The sequence below is a fragment of the Papilio polytes genome, unplaced genomic scaffold (genome assembly GCF_000836215.1).
Source record: "Papilio polytes unplaced genomic scaffold, Ppol_1.0 DF822289.1, whole genome shotgun sequence".
NCBI classification, from domain to species: Eukaryota; Metazoa; Arthropoda; class Insecta; order Lepidoptera; family Papilionidae; genus Papilio; species Papilio polytes.
Genome location: NW_013526915.1, coordinates 15,197 through 35,299, shown reverse-complemented (window position 1 = coordinate 35,299; position 20,103 = coordinate 15,197). Strand labels below are relative to the sequence as shown.

Here is a 20,103-nt window from a genome sequence, read left to right as displayed (position 1 = left end):
AATGATTCTTGAAACTAAATTAGATGTTTGACTCTCTAAATTACTGTAGTTGTAGCATTTACTTATTGAATCTGAGTACGATTCTAACATGCGCATAACCGAAGCACATTACTCCACCATTTAATAACAACTGTCATTTCTTACTCGATCGCCGCCTTGACAGTTTTCGCATGAAAACACAAATTCAAAACAATTTCAAGTATTACCTGCAGTCAATATTATTATTTAATAATAACTTCAAGAGCGGGCGCACACTTACGGACACGGACTAAACTATCGCAAAACTGTTATGCTATCGTCGATTGTTTCGCAGTCCATTGAACTGAATAGTTGCACAGCTAAAAATCGAGTAGTGGGCGTACCTCCATATAAGCACATAGGAATCAAAGTGCGACTAAACATTTGTGGGATAGTTTAACCAAAGGTGTACGCGCTCTAATTGTTCAAAAATTAATCCTTTCGAACCGTTACAATTAAGTTAATTTAATCTTTAATTTGAGAATACTTTTGTAATTTTAATTAGTAAAAATAAAGTACTGTGTGATCAATCTTGTCGAGACGAAAACAAAATAAACATTAGTCTACGGAATAAGAATGAAGAGATTAATTAACACCATTACTAACTCGTAACTAGGGTCGATATAGGCTTAGAAAGTTATTTCTTTGACGCAGAATGTGAACTAACAACGGTTGACAATAAATTACTTGTATTAAAATCATTAAAAAGATTGATTACTTCAACTTTTCAATTTTAACATAGAAAATTTATAATATCTCAGGCAAAAGTAGACCTTACATGTGTTAGAACAAAAGTCGATTATTGATTAATTAAAGAACCTTAGAATTTGATGCAAAACGCGCAACCAATATTGTAACTTTTATTAAGAGGTCTAACAGAACTGCATCCATAGGTTAGAGAAAAATCCTACTATGTTTTATTTTACATTAAAACTAGATGAGGCCCATGACCCTGTCCACGTGCTCTACATCTGTGCCGAATTTCATCGAGATCAGTTTAATTGTTTAGACAGCAAACTCTAACAAACTTCCTTACACCTTAACTTTCGCATTTATAATATTAGTAAAAAGTACGATAACAACAAATTCCACTTTATTAAATTAAGTGCTATGCTAAGTATTCCAGATATAAGAATTTTATCGAGAAATTACAGGAAAACTGGGCTTTTATATTTTCATTATTCTACAGTGCCATTTTTTCCTCTGACCGTTTATCTATTGTCTAGTCGTCTGGAACACTCAAACCAGGTTAAATTCTCTAAAGTAATATAAGATTTTACATTTGTTTTATTATCCTCTTGGTTGAAATGACATCAAAAATATCCAATGTAGTTGCTTGCAATGAGACGATACAAGTTCTCTTAACAACGTGGAGTATAAACTATAAATATAAAGTGATATACCATTTCAGAATTGATTTCATTTTAATAGCATTTAATTATTCTTAGCTTTAATTAGTCAGTATTCGTAATGTGAAGGTTTAATCGATTGATAATTATTGCTATTGACACAATCCACTACAGCATTTTTAAAAATAACATCACTGTAACCACAGATATCAATATTACATTTTGTCCAGTATTGCATGTAAAAGATAGTGCCCGCTTTCAGTGGAAGTGCCCGCTTTAACATCTTAGCACAAATGGGACGGCACGTCCGGTGTAATACCACGACCACACAGAAAACAGGCGTGAAATTGAACCAATTCCGTGTTTCGTCTGATGAGTGTAGTGCCGGAGGCCTAATTTAAGTCCCTTTCTCTTTACCACCCTTCTTTCATAAGGAGAGGATAGGAAGGGGAATGGATTTGACGGAAGAGGAGATACATAGGAAGGAGAAATATTCTCTTTATGTGCGTCTCCTCCTCTGTCGGATAAGGGTAGGCAACGCATCTGCAATTGCGGATGTCTATGGGCAGCGGTCGCTTCGCCATTTTGGCGGATTCAGGTGGCCGTTTGCTCGTTTGCCACCTTATGTTATAAAAAAAAGATAATTTAAGAATTATAACCTGAATTTTATCGACTACCCAATACTAGGCCTCACAATTGGACATCTAAGCTGTTTTAATTTCCCCGGCCAAGCTGTTTAGATTTCCCCGGCCAAGCCTGTGCGTCTCGAGAAAAATAACCTCTTTTTGACCGACTTCCCAAAAGAAGGAGGTACTCGATTCGTCTGTATGATTTTTTTATTACCTATACCTAAATCTTGAAGAATAAAGTACAGGCTTCCATTTCATAAGTTGATAGGATTAATCATACATTATAAATGCGGAAGTTTAGATGGATGGATGGATGGATAGGTGGATGTTTGTTAGAGTTTGTAACGTAATTTACAACCTAATTTTAGTAGGCCTCATTTTAGTCCCTTTCCCTTTCCACCCTTTTCTTAAGCGGAAAGGATGGGAAGGAAAAGTGTATTTGACGCTGGAGGAAACGCATAGTAAGGGGAAATATACTCTTTATGTGCGTCTCCTCCTCCGTCAATGAAGGGTAGGCAACGCATCTGCAATTGCGGATGTTTATGGGCAGCGGTCGCTTTCCATTTCGGTGGATTCAGGTGGGCGCTTGCTCGTTTGCCACTTTACATTATAAAAAAAAGAACGTAAAAGACTGGACCGATTTCGATAAAATGTGGTATAGATGTAGAGGATTGATTACATGAGTACGGAGTTGGGAGCGAAAGCTAGTAAAGCATAATTATCTCATTTCTTAGTAAAATTAAGATTTATTTCAATTCTTAATTTGACTACGTTTAATTTAATTGTTCTACGAATTTAAGTTAACATAATGAAGTTTTAAGGGACGATTATTTACTTTTATTAAAATTAACTTGAAATATTCGTTGTAAATAATTTATTTCCAGGTCATGTTTTTATTAACTTTTAATACGTTTTTGATAAATAATTTAGCGTTACCAACGAAATGTTATTTGAAACGATACTCTAATATAAATAAAACCTTTTCGTTCAATTTTACTTGTTATTTTCTCGCATTGCTGGAAATCGTAATTGATATCAGTTTCGTCTTATTATTGTAGCCATTACGCCAGATGAAAAGTGAGTTTTAATCTCCAGATGATACAAATGACAAATGAAATATATTTTGAGAAAACAATATTTTAAATAAAACTAGAGCGCCGACCCGGCTTCGAACGTGTAAATTATTTTTAAATATTTTAAGAATAAAAAAAATCGTTTTCAATGATAATGAACTAAGAATTTTTGGAATACACGATGCAGTTGTTATTTAACTTATTTTTTTAATAAAATGCAAAAATCATCTTTAAAAAAATACTGGCGTACTATGTAGGTATACATTTTTTAGTTTTCCGTTCCGTTGAACTATGACCTCTCGTCTTTGCGAGTTTACACAGAATTTACAAGAAATATTAAAAACAAAAGTAAGCATCATATGTGTTCTTTCACGCTATCCTGTACATCTATACCGAATTTCATCGAAATCCGTTCAGCCGTATAGGCTACAAACTCTAACAAACATCCATCCATCTAAACTTTCGCATTTAAAATATTAGTATGAAGTTTGATTGATAAATCAAGTCAGGTTTTTGGTTAACAGTGAATTATAAATATTATATTATTTGTTATCAACAAGGCTCTCTTTGGATACGTGATGTGGTTTTGTTTCTGTTATGTATTTAACTTTGTGTACAATCCGTTGCCGTATTCGAAATTACAATGAGTATTAAATCTATAGTTAACATTAATTTGCGGTCTAATAGGACAGTATCGGATGTACAGCACAGACGGTAAGTCAATTATGTAGTACAGACTTTGTAATGTTAATGAAATACGAGATTATTGTTATTTGCGTTAACCTTGTGAAAAGTATGTAGTTTGAATAACTGATGAACTTTGCAAAAACAGATACTATTGATGCATATTTTACAATTTTTTCGTAGAAATTTCGGAAACAATGTAAAAGGTATTTTATTTCAATTATCAATCTTATCAATTTCAGTTGTTAAAATGTTCAATGTCTCTGTTTTGTATTTCTGACCGCTACGATTTGACCGTCGGGGGTCATTGACACTAAATATTCGACTTGAACGTATTGTTTCGGATACTTAGATTTTTTTTTATAATATAATGTGGCAAACGAGTAAGAGGCCACCCAAATCCACTGAAATGGAAAGCGACTGCTGCCCATAAACATCCGCAATTGCAGATGCGTTGCCTACCCTTGATTGATGGAGGAGGAGATGTACATAAAGAGGACATTTCCTCTTTCTATGCGTCTCCTCCACCGTCGAATCCACTTTTCCTTCCCATCCTTACCTCTTAAGAAAAGGGTGGAAAGAGAAAGGGACTAAAATTAGGCCTCCGTCACCACACTCATCAAACAAAACGCGGAATTGCTTCCACTTCACGCCTGTTTTCTGTATGGTCGTGGTATTACACCGGGCGAGCTGGCCCATTCGTGCGAAGATGCGGGCTCTACCACTGTTAGATATTTACCCATTGTTATTTTAGAATCAAAAAATGCTTTTTATAATATAATTTTGTGTCCTTTATAAAATATGAGACGAAATTACTATAGATTCGTTTTAAGATATCTCTCAAAATTAATTTTATGACCTCGTATTTCCTTTCTCCCTAAAATGTATTGCAAAAGAAAATGTATGTTAACATTAACAACGTGAAACCGTGTTGTTCCTGGAATTTAATCTACTTCGACGAAGGATTCTTAAATAAACAAGATCTAAAGAATAACGATGGATTATTTTTGTTTTTCTGACAAAAAGGAGGTCGGATAAAGCGCTGTAATAGGTTTTTTTTGACATCAATATATGTTAGGATCGTTGAGCGATAACAATGATATTCCTTTGTTAATGTTAATGTTGAGAAATAATTTAAAGGAAAAAAGGTATCTTGTTTTTTGTAACCTTTGTTTTTACCTCTGTACAGTCAACGGCAAAATACATTTACAAAGCTTTTATAAAGTTTGTAGGATTTTTCAATAATACGAATGCATGTTTACGTTTTTAGTTATGATATACGTCACTATTTTTGTTAGAAATTATGTGTACGGATACGTGTATACATATTTATGGAACTGGAGTTGTAAACTATTTTATGAAGCTCTATAATTGTGTTTATATTTGCAGCTGACTGTACCTTACACAGTAATGTTTTCACTTTTTCTACAAACAGAATATCAGACATGACATACATTCTTACCCCCAATAATATTATCCTCCAATCAGTAGTAATAGAATGACTTTCTAGGTAATGATTGTATGGCTAAATTTTATCAATTTAAAATTCATGTTGGTAAAAGTTTTTGCATTAATGCTTTTTGATATTGCCGAAATATATTTTATAGTCCAAATATATTACATAGTTAATGTCATTTGTTGAACTTTGCAAGCGCTGTTTCAGTAAAGGCTACGCTTAATGAACCGAACGGATAATACCCGCTGTGTCAATTATGATTTATTTAAAGCTAAAATGTAAAAGCTTTTATTATAGTCATATTTACGTTAGAAATTAATAATAATTCAAGTTATAACAGGATTTATATCAAACAGTATTTAATTAAAATTTTCGACAACAGCAACATTACAAGTTATTTGTTCATGTTGATTGTCAATTTTTATTTTTATCTTTGCTAGTTGCTACTTTTATGCTACGCTTTGCTACATGCTACGATCGGTATTGTTGTCAGCACCGTAGAATGCTACGAATCTCGTAGGTATCGCTTACCAGCAGAATTTTTCAAAATTTAATATTGTGTGGGATATAATTTTGATACCACTATAGTTTTAGTTTCGTTTCAATATACTTCAACGGTAAAGGGAATTTATATATTGAAGTCTATCAGTTAAAGACAGTCAGAGTTCGATTCTCAAGGGTTTAATAATAATGTTTTGTTTGTTAATTTTTAAACGCTTGTTTGTTTAGTGTTTATTACTTAGGCGAATATTTTCAATTAACTTAAAATTAACAAGTGTCTTAATATCATTGTGAAAACTACAATTAGAATGGAGTAAAATCTATGTTTTTCTTGTATAAAAATTTCTCAGCGTATATTGTCAATTCAACATGGGATCTCACAATGAAACTAACAATGCGAAGAAAGATTTTTCTATCATGTAACGTCCGTGAGCAATTTCCTTTCTACTCTAATACTTCGCGGATTTGATTCCAATAAGAAAGGGTTGTCTTTTGAGGATTTTATATTTTTAAATTGCTTTCGGATTACATTTCAACAATTTTAATGAATCTATACTATTATAATAAAGCGTAAAAACACACACACTTCTTTGTTGCTTAAGATGTCAGCAATTATAGCATGTTTTTGAATAATTCATTTTTAATAAAAAGCCTTACACTTACGTCATGCTTTAGGCTATACATTTTACGTCTTTAAACTTAGGGGGTAAACATTTTGGATAAAAACCTTGGGTAAGAGACCATAAGTTGCTGCCAACATCAAGAAAGAAAGATTACTAAGGTTTGTCATGTCATGTCATGTTATTTTGACATTGATAATTTGACAAATGTAATCAATAAAATAAAATTTTCATAATTTCATGCGGATGAAGCCGCACAACTAGTCATATAACTTCATAGTTTTTTAATAATTAGTTGCACCTTGCAAGATTCAATGCCAAAGCCTAATAAAAACATTTCTGGTATAAAAGATTTGTTAAAAAAGTTTATTATACAAAATGGACTTAGAAAAAAAATACGATTTGTCTATGTTATCTTTATGTTTTGCTTACAGAGGTAATTCTGCATCGTAGAAGACTGAAATTCAGTGACCGTAATCGTAAAAGAACAAATGAAATGTTACAACCTTGTCTTCTCGTAACAAATAAAATACGTAACGTAGTAAAAGGATACTCGTATAAGTGGAAAAGCCGTTACGTGACTTATACGTGATGCCATCGAACGTGAGGCCACGTAAATGTCCAGCATAACTTGATTTACAGCAAAATTAAGTTACCTACTATACCATGTGAATATAAATCCTACGGTAGTTTTGAAATAAATTTATATAGAAATAGTAACTAGTATTTGGTCAAATAAAAACCATAGAAAAAAAGCGGATTGTTATAAATGGAATAGATTATTTTTTGTGAGTGTTTTTTATTTATTCACTAGCTTTCACCCGCGATTCCGTCCGCGTGGTATAAAAAAAACAAAAGCGAGTAGCCAATGTGTTCTTCCAGACTATGCTCTACAACTATGCCAAATTTCATCAAGATCCGTTCAGCTGTTTAGGCTACAAACTCTAACAAACATCCACCCGTCTAAACTTTTGCATTTATAACATTAGCAAGATATTTTTTTAGCTTTATCTAAAAGAACTAAATGATTTGATTTCGACGTTAGTATTATTTAATAAATACTTATTACTTAAGAACAGTTTTAAACATAATTCTATTTGTCCTAGACTATTCTAGAAATCGCATAGTATGGAATGAAATTATGTTTTAGATAGTATAACCAATTCTTTTCAATTAAATTCTCTCTACAACATTTAGAGTTTCTAGCTAAAAGTTTCCACTGACCACTTCGTAAGAGCTTATGCTCGTTCATTGAAACGTGTGGCCGCGGTAACCTTATTCAAAAAGTAAAGAGTACCGCGATGCAGGTCATCTATACAAAGATACTAGCGAACCACAAACACCACCGGTATCCATTAGTGTTATGAGATTTCTAAGCCGATATTCTATTTGCTAACTTTATCACTTCTGTGTTTTATTTAAACACTAGCTTTAGTTTGCGACTCGGTCTGCGCGAAATGAAAATGTATGTGATGTAAATTTCTATATGTTCTTCCAGACTATGCTCTACATCTATGCCAAATTTCATCGAGATCCGTTAAGTAGTTTAGGCTACCAAGTCTAACAAACATCAATGCAAACATTCGCATTAAAAATATTAAAAAGATTTATGAAAAAAAAACCAATTAAGTACTTCTAAATTTTTTATGTTTATTATGAAACATTTTGTACTGCGTCACTTAGTCATTTAGTGGTAAGAAAAGAGATTCCCTTAGTGTAGGTTTAGTATACCAAATCAATAGCAAGCGGCTTCCCTAATGATTGAATATGGTTATGCTAAAAGTTAAGTATCTAATTCTAGTTTTCTTGTTATTAGGATTTTAAATAAAACGCATAGTTTATATGTAACAATATATTAGCGTATGTACAATATATCCAATTAGAGTAAAAAGTATTGACTTAATATCTAAATAGTAATTTAACACTAGTTTGGAAGCCTGACTTCGCTTCTGCGCCTCAAGTTCACTCACGTCTAGGCTTTTATCGAATATATTCACATCATTGTACTGCAGGTCTTCGTATTTACTGGATATTGCTGAAATTTAATTATTATATTCAAACATGTAAAGTTAAAACCCAATAACAATGTAGCAAATGTTTATTTTACTTTTCGAAATAATGAAAATTATATATACTTAAAATAACAAAGCGTGAACACACTTCGGGGCTTAGGATGTCAGCAAACACATCATATTTTTAAATAATTCTTTCTTTAATAAAAAGCCCTACACTTACGAATTGAGCTGTATGTTTTTACGCTATTAAACTTAGGGGCTAAATAAATTGGATAAAGACATCATGAAAGAAAGGGATCATAAACTACAATCTGCCAACATTAAGGAAGTTTTTACAATTTCATGCGGATGAAGTCGCACGGGAACAACTAGTTAAATAAAAACATAAGTTGCTGTGCTTTCATCTATGGTATATTGAAGTATACTAACTATAAGCCCAACGTAACAGTAAATGTATGTTTTTTTTTATTAATGAGCTAGAAAAACGGTGTTTTAATTTAGAATATTGAACGTTATTTTTCGCTTGGAAGCGTTCAAGTTCCATATTATAATCTTCTTAACGTCGTTTTTCTTTGTCTACTTTAACTTGAAACGTGACTGCGGTATTAAAATACGGGCAAAAAATTAATACCATGATTATTAAGCAACATTGTAAGAAGTTATTGATTTAATTTATTTTTAGTAAAGTCACGATAGTTTTCCTCGGAAAGTTTTACGCGAGTTGCAAGTACATGGATATTGTGCGTTGATATTTTATACGTAGATATTATCATTTTAAAAAATCAGATTTAATTCACATTAATAGTATTTTTATTAAAATACATAGACTACAGACGTTTAGTTTTAATTGAAAATTCTATCTGTCCCCTTTAAAACTATTCGTGAATAGGAAAAAATTACTGTACAGTGCAACTGAACTACTTGTATACATAATCATTCCCATTATATTTTCTTCAACTAATATCCGACATAGGAGGGAAATAAGCCTACGAGATTGCATGGATCGTTATTGACTTTTCCAATCCTAACGATTCTTGTGAACGCGAAATATATGATTTTATTGGTTTTTTATGTTTGCTGAGGTTTCATAGCTTTTATGTTTACTTTTAATCGCTTTCTACAAATCACGTGTGGTAAGACTTTAGTTTATTGCTTCTGTAAAATGTCTTTGAAGTTCAAGTAACGGATAGATAGATTTTATATGGTTGGGGTTGATCATTTTATGTTACTATTACTTACTTAATATCAAATTAAAAGCTATGCAAAAAATATTACCCGTTTTTGGTAATAGTATAGATTTACTGTTTGATTAAAATTCTCGAATGAATGGAAAAAAAGCGCGAATAAATAAAACTAACTAAACGTAGTAATCGTTTTTTTTTAATTATGGTGTTATTTCGATTTAGTAAATTTTCCAAAACATGTTAAAGGTTATTGATCAACTTACGATATAACTTTATACTGCCGTCGGTGTCTCCGAGAGAGTTTTTCGATACGCATGTATATGTACCATAGGAATCTCTGTTTACTTTTTTAATTTTTAATTTCATATCCACTTCATAGCTTCGATCGATAGCTTTTATTTCGTATTTCTTGTCATCTGTAGAAAAGTAACAAAATTCAAAATTATATTGGATATGGATATTATTCTAGAACGTAGAAAAATACTCACTTTGTGATATAATACGACCGTTAAACGTCCAATAATTGATAGAGTTAGGGAATGCTTCTGAATGACATTCTAATACAATTGATTCTCCATCCAAACTTCCTACTAGTTGATTCTGTATAGTCATTATTGGTGGAACTGTAAAAAAGTCTCGATTAGTATCAAAACTAACAAGAGTTTCAATTCAAAATTTATTGTACCTAGCGCAAAGTCCAAATTGTAATAAAAATTGTACGATTTTTCAATATTTCGAAAAATTGTTTGACACTATTAGAGTTACTACGAATTAGGCTTAGGCCGAATAGGCACTTGAAGTGTTAACTTACGTTATCAGGCTGTTGGTACTTAAACTTTGAATGTAAAGAAAACAGTTATATGTATTAAGGTAAATAAGAGGTGTAACTGTGTGTCGCTTTGTTATAATATACTTACAATGTACAATTAACGTGATTCTCTTGCTAACTGAAGGCGGCACTCCATTACTGGCTATACAAAGGTAAGCACCCATGTGCATACGTGATATCTTCACTATTTCTAACTTTGATCCGCTTATTGATTGATCTGTAAATAATGCCTAGGAAATAAATTAAATGAGCAATAGTCTGTAGCCAACACATCGAATATGCTGTAAAAAGATGCTTCTTTTCCAATGAACTCGGTGTTATTTTTATTACTAGTGTACACTATGCTAACTGCTTAGTGTAGGTTTGAATACTATGAGATTATATCGAGATACACACACTACTCGATTTTTAGTTGTGCAACCAAACTGTTGAATAGGCTGCGAAACAATTGACGTTCGCGTAACAATTGTGCTATAGCGTAGTCAAAGGTGTGCGCTCACTCTTAGTCTTTGCCCATGACGAACACCGAGCACTGGTAGGGCGGCCATCTTGAGAAACTGGCAGACTGTCAGTTCGATTTGAGTCGCGATAGGGAGCGCACGCGTCGTCGTCAAATCATTATCTTAATCGAAACATAGCATAACGATCTACAATTATTTAGTGAAAATACGGATTGTTATATTGAGGATTACAAATACACTAATGATTAAGACAGTTATTTTGTAGAAATATCTCGTTTGCTTGTAAGAAAATGACATAAAACACTTAAAAATACCTGATCTTAGTCGAAAGACTTTATATAATAATGAAAATTAACTAAAAAGCCTGTTACTCCTTTCTTTGGAGTTTGGTGTAATTATTTACTATCTATTTTATGGATTAAAATTAACAAGAAAGTATTTAAGGTACAAATAGTTGTAATTTGAAGTAAAAATACAAGTTACGGTTAACTATCTCCAGATTATGCGGCAGTGAGAGCGTTAATGTATGTTGTGGATGTGCGAGTAGTTGCAGAGAAGCTTTCCCTGTATAACATACTTCCCGGAGCACTCCTTTTAATGTAAAAAGTTTTATAAGTTCAAACTTCCTCATTGACGTTGTGTAATTTATTCGGAACAACTTGTTAACATTTGATATAAAACATTCTCATGGTCATTACTATCCAAATACACTGTTTTATTTAATGAATATTCTGACTTAGAAATTAATATTAAAATTAAGTAAACAACAGAAAATAATACCTATAAAATGCAAGTTGATTCAAATATATAGTGGCATTAAAAACGAGTGTTTTTCTTATATAACGAGTATAAATGGCAAACGAACAAGCCACCTGAATCCGCTAACCGTAGATATCTGCGATTGCAGATGCTTTGCCAACCATTAATCTACGGACGAGTAGACGCAGAAAAAGAGGATATTTCCCCATCCTATGCGTTTCCTCCACCTTCAAATCCACTTTTCCCTCCCATCCTTGCCTCTTAAGAAAAGGGGTTGAAAGGGAAAGGGAGTAAAATTGGGCCTACGGCACGGCACCACACTCATCAGCCGAAACGCGAATTTGCTTTCACATCACGCCCATCTTCTGTGTAGTATTAAACCGGGCGATCCGGTCCATTCGTGCGAAGATGTTAAAGCGAGCTCTACCACTGTTAACAGTGTAGTGTATCCAAAAACTTTGACCTTACTTTGTACATCACTGAAGTTCTTCGTATCAAGTAGATCTCCGGTTTCCTTTCTCCAAATAACCGTGGGCGTGGGCACGCCGTGGGCAGCACAACGTAAAGTTATATTAGAACCTTCTAACACAACCTGGTCCCCACTCGTTGCGTAGTCCAAAATATCCGGAGGCACTGTTATGAAAAATATACAAATACACTTGTATTGACTTGGTTACATCCTTAGTAAAATATCGAGTTTCTTCACTTTTGAGTAAACAGTCAGAAATGTTGAAAATAAAATTTATTTAAAATACTAACGGTAAAGTAAATGTAATTATAAGTTAACAATTTATGTGAAATAAATTCGATATAAAAATGGCTTTACAAAATGATAAAAAGCTTTTAACGAAATATTGAGGATTAACTATTTTTAAATGTACATCATTTTATACTCGTATGTTAGACTAACTTAAATCTCATATTTTATTTTATTCTTTTTTTAAATCATTTAAAAATTAATTACCAAATGAAACAAATTACTTATAAAGAGTTTTTCGTAAGGAATTCCGATACACTAGTGATTTAATAGAATTGTGTTCGAGGTCGTATTGTAGCTTGACCATTAAAACGTGTGATGGCCGCACTACGTGATACGTCGCCTTAAGTAAGATTTATTGTATAGGCGTTATAAACAGTTCAAGATGCTTGTAATTATATTGATGTTTCTAACCACAGAACATACGCACAATGGAACAAGAAGCAATAATAAAAATAAAAAATAGTATTTATATTGAGTTAGTAATCTCCATATGAGTTATTGTCACCATGAATTAATTAGAAATTCATATATTGTTGGCTATCTTTTATAAACATTTATTGTGGCAGGGAAAGTACATTGGGGATATTACACTGAGTACATTTACTAGTATGTACAATAAGCCCCTTTTCCTAGTAAGCGAGCTGTTTCTCTCTGACAGTTGCATTATGCCAATGGAAATAGCACATTGCTCGTAGAAATAGCTGTCGAGCGCGATTAGAGTCGCTATAATACGTGTTTGTGGCAATTGTCACTTACCTACGACATCTAGATGAGCAACTTGACTCTTCATAGGGTCAGTGTTAAGCTGGCACATGTACCAGCCGCGATCAGCTTGTCGCACTTCCAGAATATGCAGGAACCATACGCGCCTGTCACTATGAGTTACTGCGATTCGATGGTTCTTCGTTATAACGTGGCCTGCGATTGACAATATAGTCTGTGTATCCACTCGTAACCACGCCACCTATTTGAGAAAATATACATTGGGGATATTATTTATATCATAGGGTGGCAAACGAGCAAGCTGTCCCCGGAATCCGTCAAAATAGCAAAACGACCGCTGCCCATAGACATTCGCAATAGCGGATGCGTTGCCTACCCTTAATGGACGGAGGAAGAAACGCACATATAGAGGATGTCTCCCCTTACTATGCGTGTCCTCCACCGCCAAATCCACGTTCCTTTTACATCCTTTACTTATAAGATAAAAGATGGGAAGGAAAAGGGGCTAATGTTGGGCCTCTGGCACCATACTTATCAGATGAAACGCGGAATCGTTCCCACTTCACACCTGTGGTAGTGATATTGCACCGGGCAAGTCGACACATTCGTGCAAAGATGTTAAAGCAGGCTCTACCACTGTTTGTTTTATTTGTTCATATTTCGTACTAAAATTGTAAAATTTAATCTAAATATTTGTATTGTTAGAATAGCTACATAATTCATATTAATCATGCAGTAACGTATTAAAGTGTTGTAGAACATTCTATTAAACATTAACGATAGTGGTGAATATTTAACGTGTTCCCGCTTAATTTATATACATTGTAAATACTAACAATGCTGTTGTTTTTATATAAAAATTTTATATTAACATTTGACATAGATAATGAAAATAAATGTGTATTTATAAAAAGTTTTTAAATGGATTTTAGCCAGCAAAATGATCATAAAATACTACAAAAATGTCAAATAACTGCCCTGGTTTTGTGACTACGTATTGTCTCTTATGCGTCTTGTTTGAAGTCATTACGAGCTCTGCTCAGTAGGCCTCTCTAATTAATGTCATGCTTGTTAGACGACCCGACGACTCTAGTTAGAAACTTAAACGTATAGTTCGGAAACATTGCCCTATTCTATGTATTAATGTCACATTTATTATTGTTATAAAAATATAACATCATCTTAAAAAAGCCAACAAAAATCCTCTTATGACTGATTATATAATTCAAAACGACTAAAGCGTGAGAAATATATTATTTGTGATGATTTTGTTAGTTCTATAAATTTTACTTAAAACAATATATATACTAAAAATAAAATCATACACACCCTGTATAAGCCCAGGTCATTTACGACGCATGTAAATACTGCCTCTCTTCCCAGTGATACAGTCAAGTTGGGCATATTGTTTTCGAAGCGTGGAACCTCTGGAAATAAATTTAAATGTAAAAAAAAATAACGGATAGCTTCGTAGATAAGAAGTAGTCTCTACTTAAGTTAGAATTCCGGCCTCAGGTTGTCGAAGAAACTGCAGGTGCAAAGTCACAGTTGATTGAAAGTTTTTACTCTTGAGTACCAGTTTTAAAAGGAGTACAAAGACTATTTTTACTTTGTATACGATAAAGATTATAATTTAATCTAACAGTAAGTTAAAGATAGAAGCAAAAGTCGTCGTAAAGTTCGCAATACTTAAAATGTATTTAGACATCAATGGAAACGTGTAGAATTCCTTTCTGAAAGTTCAATCAGTCTGATTGATGTTAGCATCACGTAGGAAAGTCGAAGCTTGCTTTTAAATAGACGTCGTGAGTTCTATGAATGAAAAGGTCCACTCTCTTTCTACTTGATGATTGAATAAGTCGATTGCTAGGAAATAAAACTAAATAGTAATCCTCTCGACTCCTTGCTAAAGGTTTCTACGATACGGACCGATTCTTGGAAATAATATAAATGTGACTACAAGTTTTCTTTTACGTATACGGTTGAGTACTCGTATAAGTAATTTATACTGAAATAGAGAGAAACGTTTATTTTTAGTCGTAATCGTTGCCAAAGGGTTCTTGCTTGTTACTCGATCTAATTCGGACTTCAGTCATAGTTTAGAAAGTAAGAAATGTAATAATTTAAATGGGAAATATAAAAATAATCGTTTCGTGACTTAACGTCAACAGTTTTCAACAAAATAAATAATGATAGTAAAAACTGATGAATTTTAATTCCAAAAATAAACATTCCTAAAATGTCTTTATAATATTATAATTTATTAAGTGTAATTTAAAGTACAAAATAATGTTTTGAGATATTAAGTTCTGTTAAAGTCAGTATAAATATCTGCGTATCGCCGTAAGCCCGCAGGCGACCCCTCGGCTCACACCTTAGCCCTGTACAATTGTTTCTTGACACGCAAACTCTTGCCTAAGCATAAGAAATTCATTTCTCTTTAAGCGACCGATCAATATCTTTTAGGGTAATATTGATGAATTAATTTACTCCAAAATTTATTACACCTTGAATAATTTAAATGTATATCAAAAAATATGTAAAAACATCAAGTTATTTTTTTTTATTTTGGTATTGCATAACTTTATATACAAATAGTTTGCTATTATTTTTATTAATGTCGTTTATGATCTGACTAATATAATATTACAAATACGAAATTTTAAATAAATGGTTGGATGGATGGATGTATATTAGAGTAATCGCAATGAAATGTGGCATAGATGTAGAAGATATCTTGAAAGAACACATGGGCTACCTACTTCATTTTTTTTAATTTCACGGGGACTAAGTCGCGGGCGAAAACTTGTAAGAGATATTTTAAAAATGCATGGTTTATAACAAAGGTACAACTGAATCAAAATATGTTAATAATTGTAGACGAATAATAATAGAATTCTGTCACTATTTTGTCTGAAATTGTAGTCGATTTCGCAGAAATGAAGATTCAGCAATGTAGAACCAATATGTTCTACAAATAATTCATAGTTTGAAGTCGCGTTCGGTTGTCGCTTACCTAGAACTATGGATTACATTAAATTCTAACTTAGGCGAATGTGAATAACGTCTAGGTATAAGGCTCTTATAATCAAAGTGAGGCGGTTGCGTGCAAACATTTCTTCGTTCCGGTTGGCCGGGCGTACGCTAATGAAATAGCTGTACTAACTAGACGTACCATCTGATGTTTCAGGTAACAAAGGTTATCGCGATACTGTTGTTAAACTTATGCCTGTATCACTAATCTATCCTAAATGCATCCTTAGAGACTGCTTTAGTGATCATAAAACGACTCTAAATATGACAATTTCCTTTACCTGTATTTATTGTGATTTGGTTATTTATGGAATTGTTTCAAAGTTAAATTGAAATTGAAGGTTGTGAGGTTCTAGAAGTAAAAATGAATATGTTTACTAAATAGTAATTTTAACGTGGTTTTAGTGAGAAATTTATTTGTTATTAATATACAGATAATTAGAATTTGTTAGACTGTAAGTATTGGTATGCTTAAGAGTTAAAATATAGGTCAATAAAAGTGGACTTGAGGTATGGGCCAGTTGGAATACTTGTATATCGTAGAAAGAAGTGTGTTAAGTGAAATATGTATGTATTTTTATAGACTGTAGCTTACATAATTAAATGTTACTTGTAATAATTAATTCTCATAACAAAAACATTTATAATTAAATTAAATTTATTTTTATTATTAAAGCTAGTATTGTTTGTTACTTAGAATTTTAAGGTTCTCAAGATTTATTCACTTTAGGGACTTAAAACGTATAAAACAGTTTTTATTTATAATTAAAAGATTAAAAAAAATCATAAAACAGAGTACTAAAATTACCGACTAATAAAAAGAATGCTAACATTAGGACGGTGTGATTCAAGAATCTCAGTGGAGCGGGATTTCCTGAATCGCTAAATCCACGCGTCATTATTGAGACACGGCTCACTGAGCTCGCTTTTATTCTCACATCTGAGCACAGATTCTTTTAGCGACGCTGTATTAGAGATAATAGAATCATATTAGCTGAATTGTCACAATAAATATTAATTATTAAACATGCGTTATTTATATATTTATGAATAGCTGTTGCTCGCGTTCGCATGAAATTAAAGAAACCCTATGTTACTCACTGATAACGTAGCTTTTTATGGTAAATAAATTTTTAAAAATCGGTCCAGTAGTTTTTAAGTTATTTCAATAGTTTCAATAGTTGTAATTAATTATTTACGGCATACTCACGTATACTTTTTTTTCCGGTGACGCACCGACCAGTTTCAGTCCCTGCGGGGGTCCTTCTTCAGTGCGAGTCGTGACGCGACCGCGATACATCCTTAACCCTCGCCCTGAAGAAGGACCCCGGAGGGTCTGAAACTGGTCGGTGCCGTCACCGGAAAAAGAAGTATACGTGAGTAAGCCGCAAATAATTAATTATAAAATGTCTCACGAAATTTTCAATAATTTAGTTTCAATAGTTATTACAAAAATACAAATCTTTCCTCTTTATAATGTTAGTACAGACTAGCGGAACATTTTAGACACTTTAGACGATTAGTACATATATGTTACCAAGGACTAATGTTAGAACATTTGAATAAACATTGAGATTTTTCCTTTTTAGAACACTACTTCCTGTTAACATATTCTATGAGTAATATAGAATAAAAAGGTTATAAACTTTTTAGTAACAAAAGTATCTTAAAAAAATTTAAGCCGCAAGGCTTATGAATATTTCTACAGATACATTTGAACAAAACATAATGAAACGAAATGTTACCTTGAGAAAGATATCGATTTCTTTGAATGAAGCGTTATTATAAATTATTCTGACAATTTGATTCCCGCGAATTAGAAAGTTTGAATAACAATTAGTTACATAAATACGTAGAAATGATTAGGTATTCGTCTAGTATTAGCCCATTTTTAATCAATACTGATGTTATAAAGTGAAAAGATTTGTATTTTTGGATCTTTGTATGTATTGAAATAAATCAAATACTAGTGGACCGATTTCAAAATTTTTTGCACCATTAAAAAGTGTTATCACTGAGTAACATAGGCTATATTTTTACCATTTTTTTAATTCCACGCGGGTGAAGTCGCAAGCAACAGTTAGTTAATAATAAGTTACAAGTAATAAATTGGGGAAGACCACTGGATGGAAGATTCTATTTGAATAACTTTGTTAAGATAAAGGTTGTTACAGGTAAAACCGCGGGAAACAGCTAGCATAAGGCAGTGTAAGGTTTTAATCGTTTACATTTAACTAAGTAGTAACATCAAAGGGTAAGTTCCAGGTACGGTAATATCGGATTTATAATGTTGTGAATTTAATCCTTTGTTTGTGTTGTCAAAGATTCTGAAATATCTTCAACTTGAAGTAAAGTGTCGTGTTATTTAATATGACTTCAATCAAAGTGGATTACACAATACCAAGTTGCAAGGGTTTTAGTTTGTAGGTGTATTTATAAAAGCTTTTGTTACGTTTGCTACGTAAAGATTGGATATATAGATGGTGTTTACGATCTATCTTTCATTCGGCACACTGAAATAGATTCTATACCAATCTAGTCACACCGTGGCAAGGATAAATGTTTTGTTTTGTACAAAACGAATGTTGTATAACTTTATTAAATAAAAATAACTGTAATTGAATTACAAAATTAATTAGTTAAAATAATTATTTAATACATGTATTAGCTATGTAAGAAAGAATAAAAATAGTCATCGTAATTTTTTTCCCTTGATCTTAAAATTTATGGCCTAATGCCATTTCTTATCACTCATTCAGAGCGTTTTGTTTTTTACTTAGTGACCTGAGAAGTCTTTAATGTTTAAAAACTTATCTCTTGAACTAATTAAGCTTTAATTAAACTCATTAACTAAGCAAGTAAATTTTATAAACAACCTCTTTTAGAATTTATCTTTATTCAAGTGTTTTTGTTCTATTACATCTACAGGTATAAAATGAAAACAAAAATGATGATAAGGTAGTGTGCTATAAACAGCACATAAATATTGCTTAATTTCTGATAGAAACTAAACTAATCAATACAGTTTATATTTACATTCAAACTATTTGTTGCCTACCTCTTTGTCCGATTTTGAAGCGGTCGGTCGGTTGAAGCCGTCCTTAAATACATCATCCGCAAACAATTGTTTTTGTTGCTTTCATAGTAAGAAATTACAAAGACCATTTAAAACAACGTTAACTTAAATTAATGAGTACAATCAATTCTATTATTTTATTAATACGTTTTAACACTGTAGTTTAAAATGTTCGTTGTTATTTTTTTACAAAATAAATTTTATGTAAAGAGTAAACATCAACTAATTTAAGAGTATTGTAATTAAAGCTAGGCTTCCGATAAGGAAATCAAAAAGGTAAACGGATACTCACCGCTGTTGTCCTTTAAAGAAATAACGGTATGCAATACAAGTCCAAAGTGTAAACAGAGTAAAAGATTACGGAACAACATTTTTCATTTCACATTTCAATACGTTAAAAATCACTAAAATACTAATAATAATATTGAAACATTCTTAACTAAGCAATAGAACTGTTTCAGTTAAATTTTCGTAGCACCGTAGCGGCGTAGCTGAACACGGTGTAGACGCCTACGCCGTAGGAAAAGGACTGCCGGAACGCTACGGCGTAAGCGGTGTTTTCACAAATTCGTTCCGGTGCACATGCGCTTCCAATGTTATACGTTACATTCGACTTATAAATTCATCAATTTGAATTATTAATCCAGTAAAACTAAAAATAAACATTGGTATCATCTATAAATTAGATCTATCCTACGTCACCAACATCGTTCTCTGGCAATTTTTTAACAATAATTGCGTAGTTTTTCGCAAAATGTTAATGTTTTATATTAATTACAATGAAAAGTATAGTTTTATGTTCTGCAAATATGATTAAAGGGGCTATTAAATTTTAAAAATAACATATAATTACCGCTGTAGTAGCCAAAAAAATAATATCCTTTATTTCTAACTGATAGATAATGTTTGTTCTGAGAATACATCTACAGGTTT

At 32.2% G+C, this 20,103-nt stretch overlaps 1 protein-coding gene across 1 annotated transcript; it reads right to left on the bottom strand.

The window, feature by feature from the left end:
- Positions 1-8,052: 8,052 nt before the first annotated feature.
- On the bottom strand, positions 8,053-16,993 carry LOC106106167 (lachesin-like). Its single transcript, XM_013286714.1, has 9 exons — positions 16,903-16,993; positions 14,391-14,488; positions 13,095-13,302; positions 12,047-12,211; positions 10,447-10,575; positions 10,018-10,152; positions 9,793-9,945; positions 8,273-8,365; positions 8,053-8,084 (listed from the first exon to the last, which is right to left on the bottom strand). The coding sequence occupies exons 1-9, from the start codon at positions 16,991-16,993 to the stop codon at positions 8,053-8,055; spliced, it is 1,104 nt and encodes a 367-aa protein (XP_013142168.1).
- Positions 16,994-20,103: the final 3,110 nt, after the last annotated feature.

Bases quoted from the DNA above. Each gene is read 5' to 3' on its own strand.
- LOC106106167 (XM_013286714.1), bottom strand. From the start codon at position 16,993: ATGACGCGTGGATTTAGCGATTCAGGAAATCCCGCTCCACTGAGATTC. The intron at 9,946-10,017 runs GTGAGTATTTTT...ACTTTTCTACAG, and splicing joins CGGTCGTATTATATCACAAA to ATGACAAGAAATACGAAATA. The intron at 8,366-9,792 runs GTAAGTTGATCA...ATTAAATTTCAG, and splicing joins CGGCAGTATAAAGTTATATC to CAATATCCAGTAAATACGAA.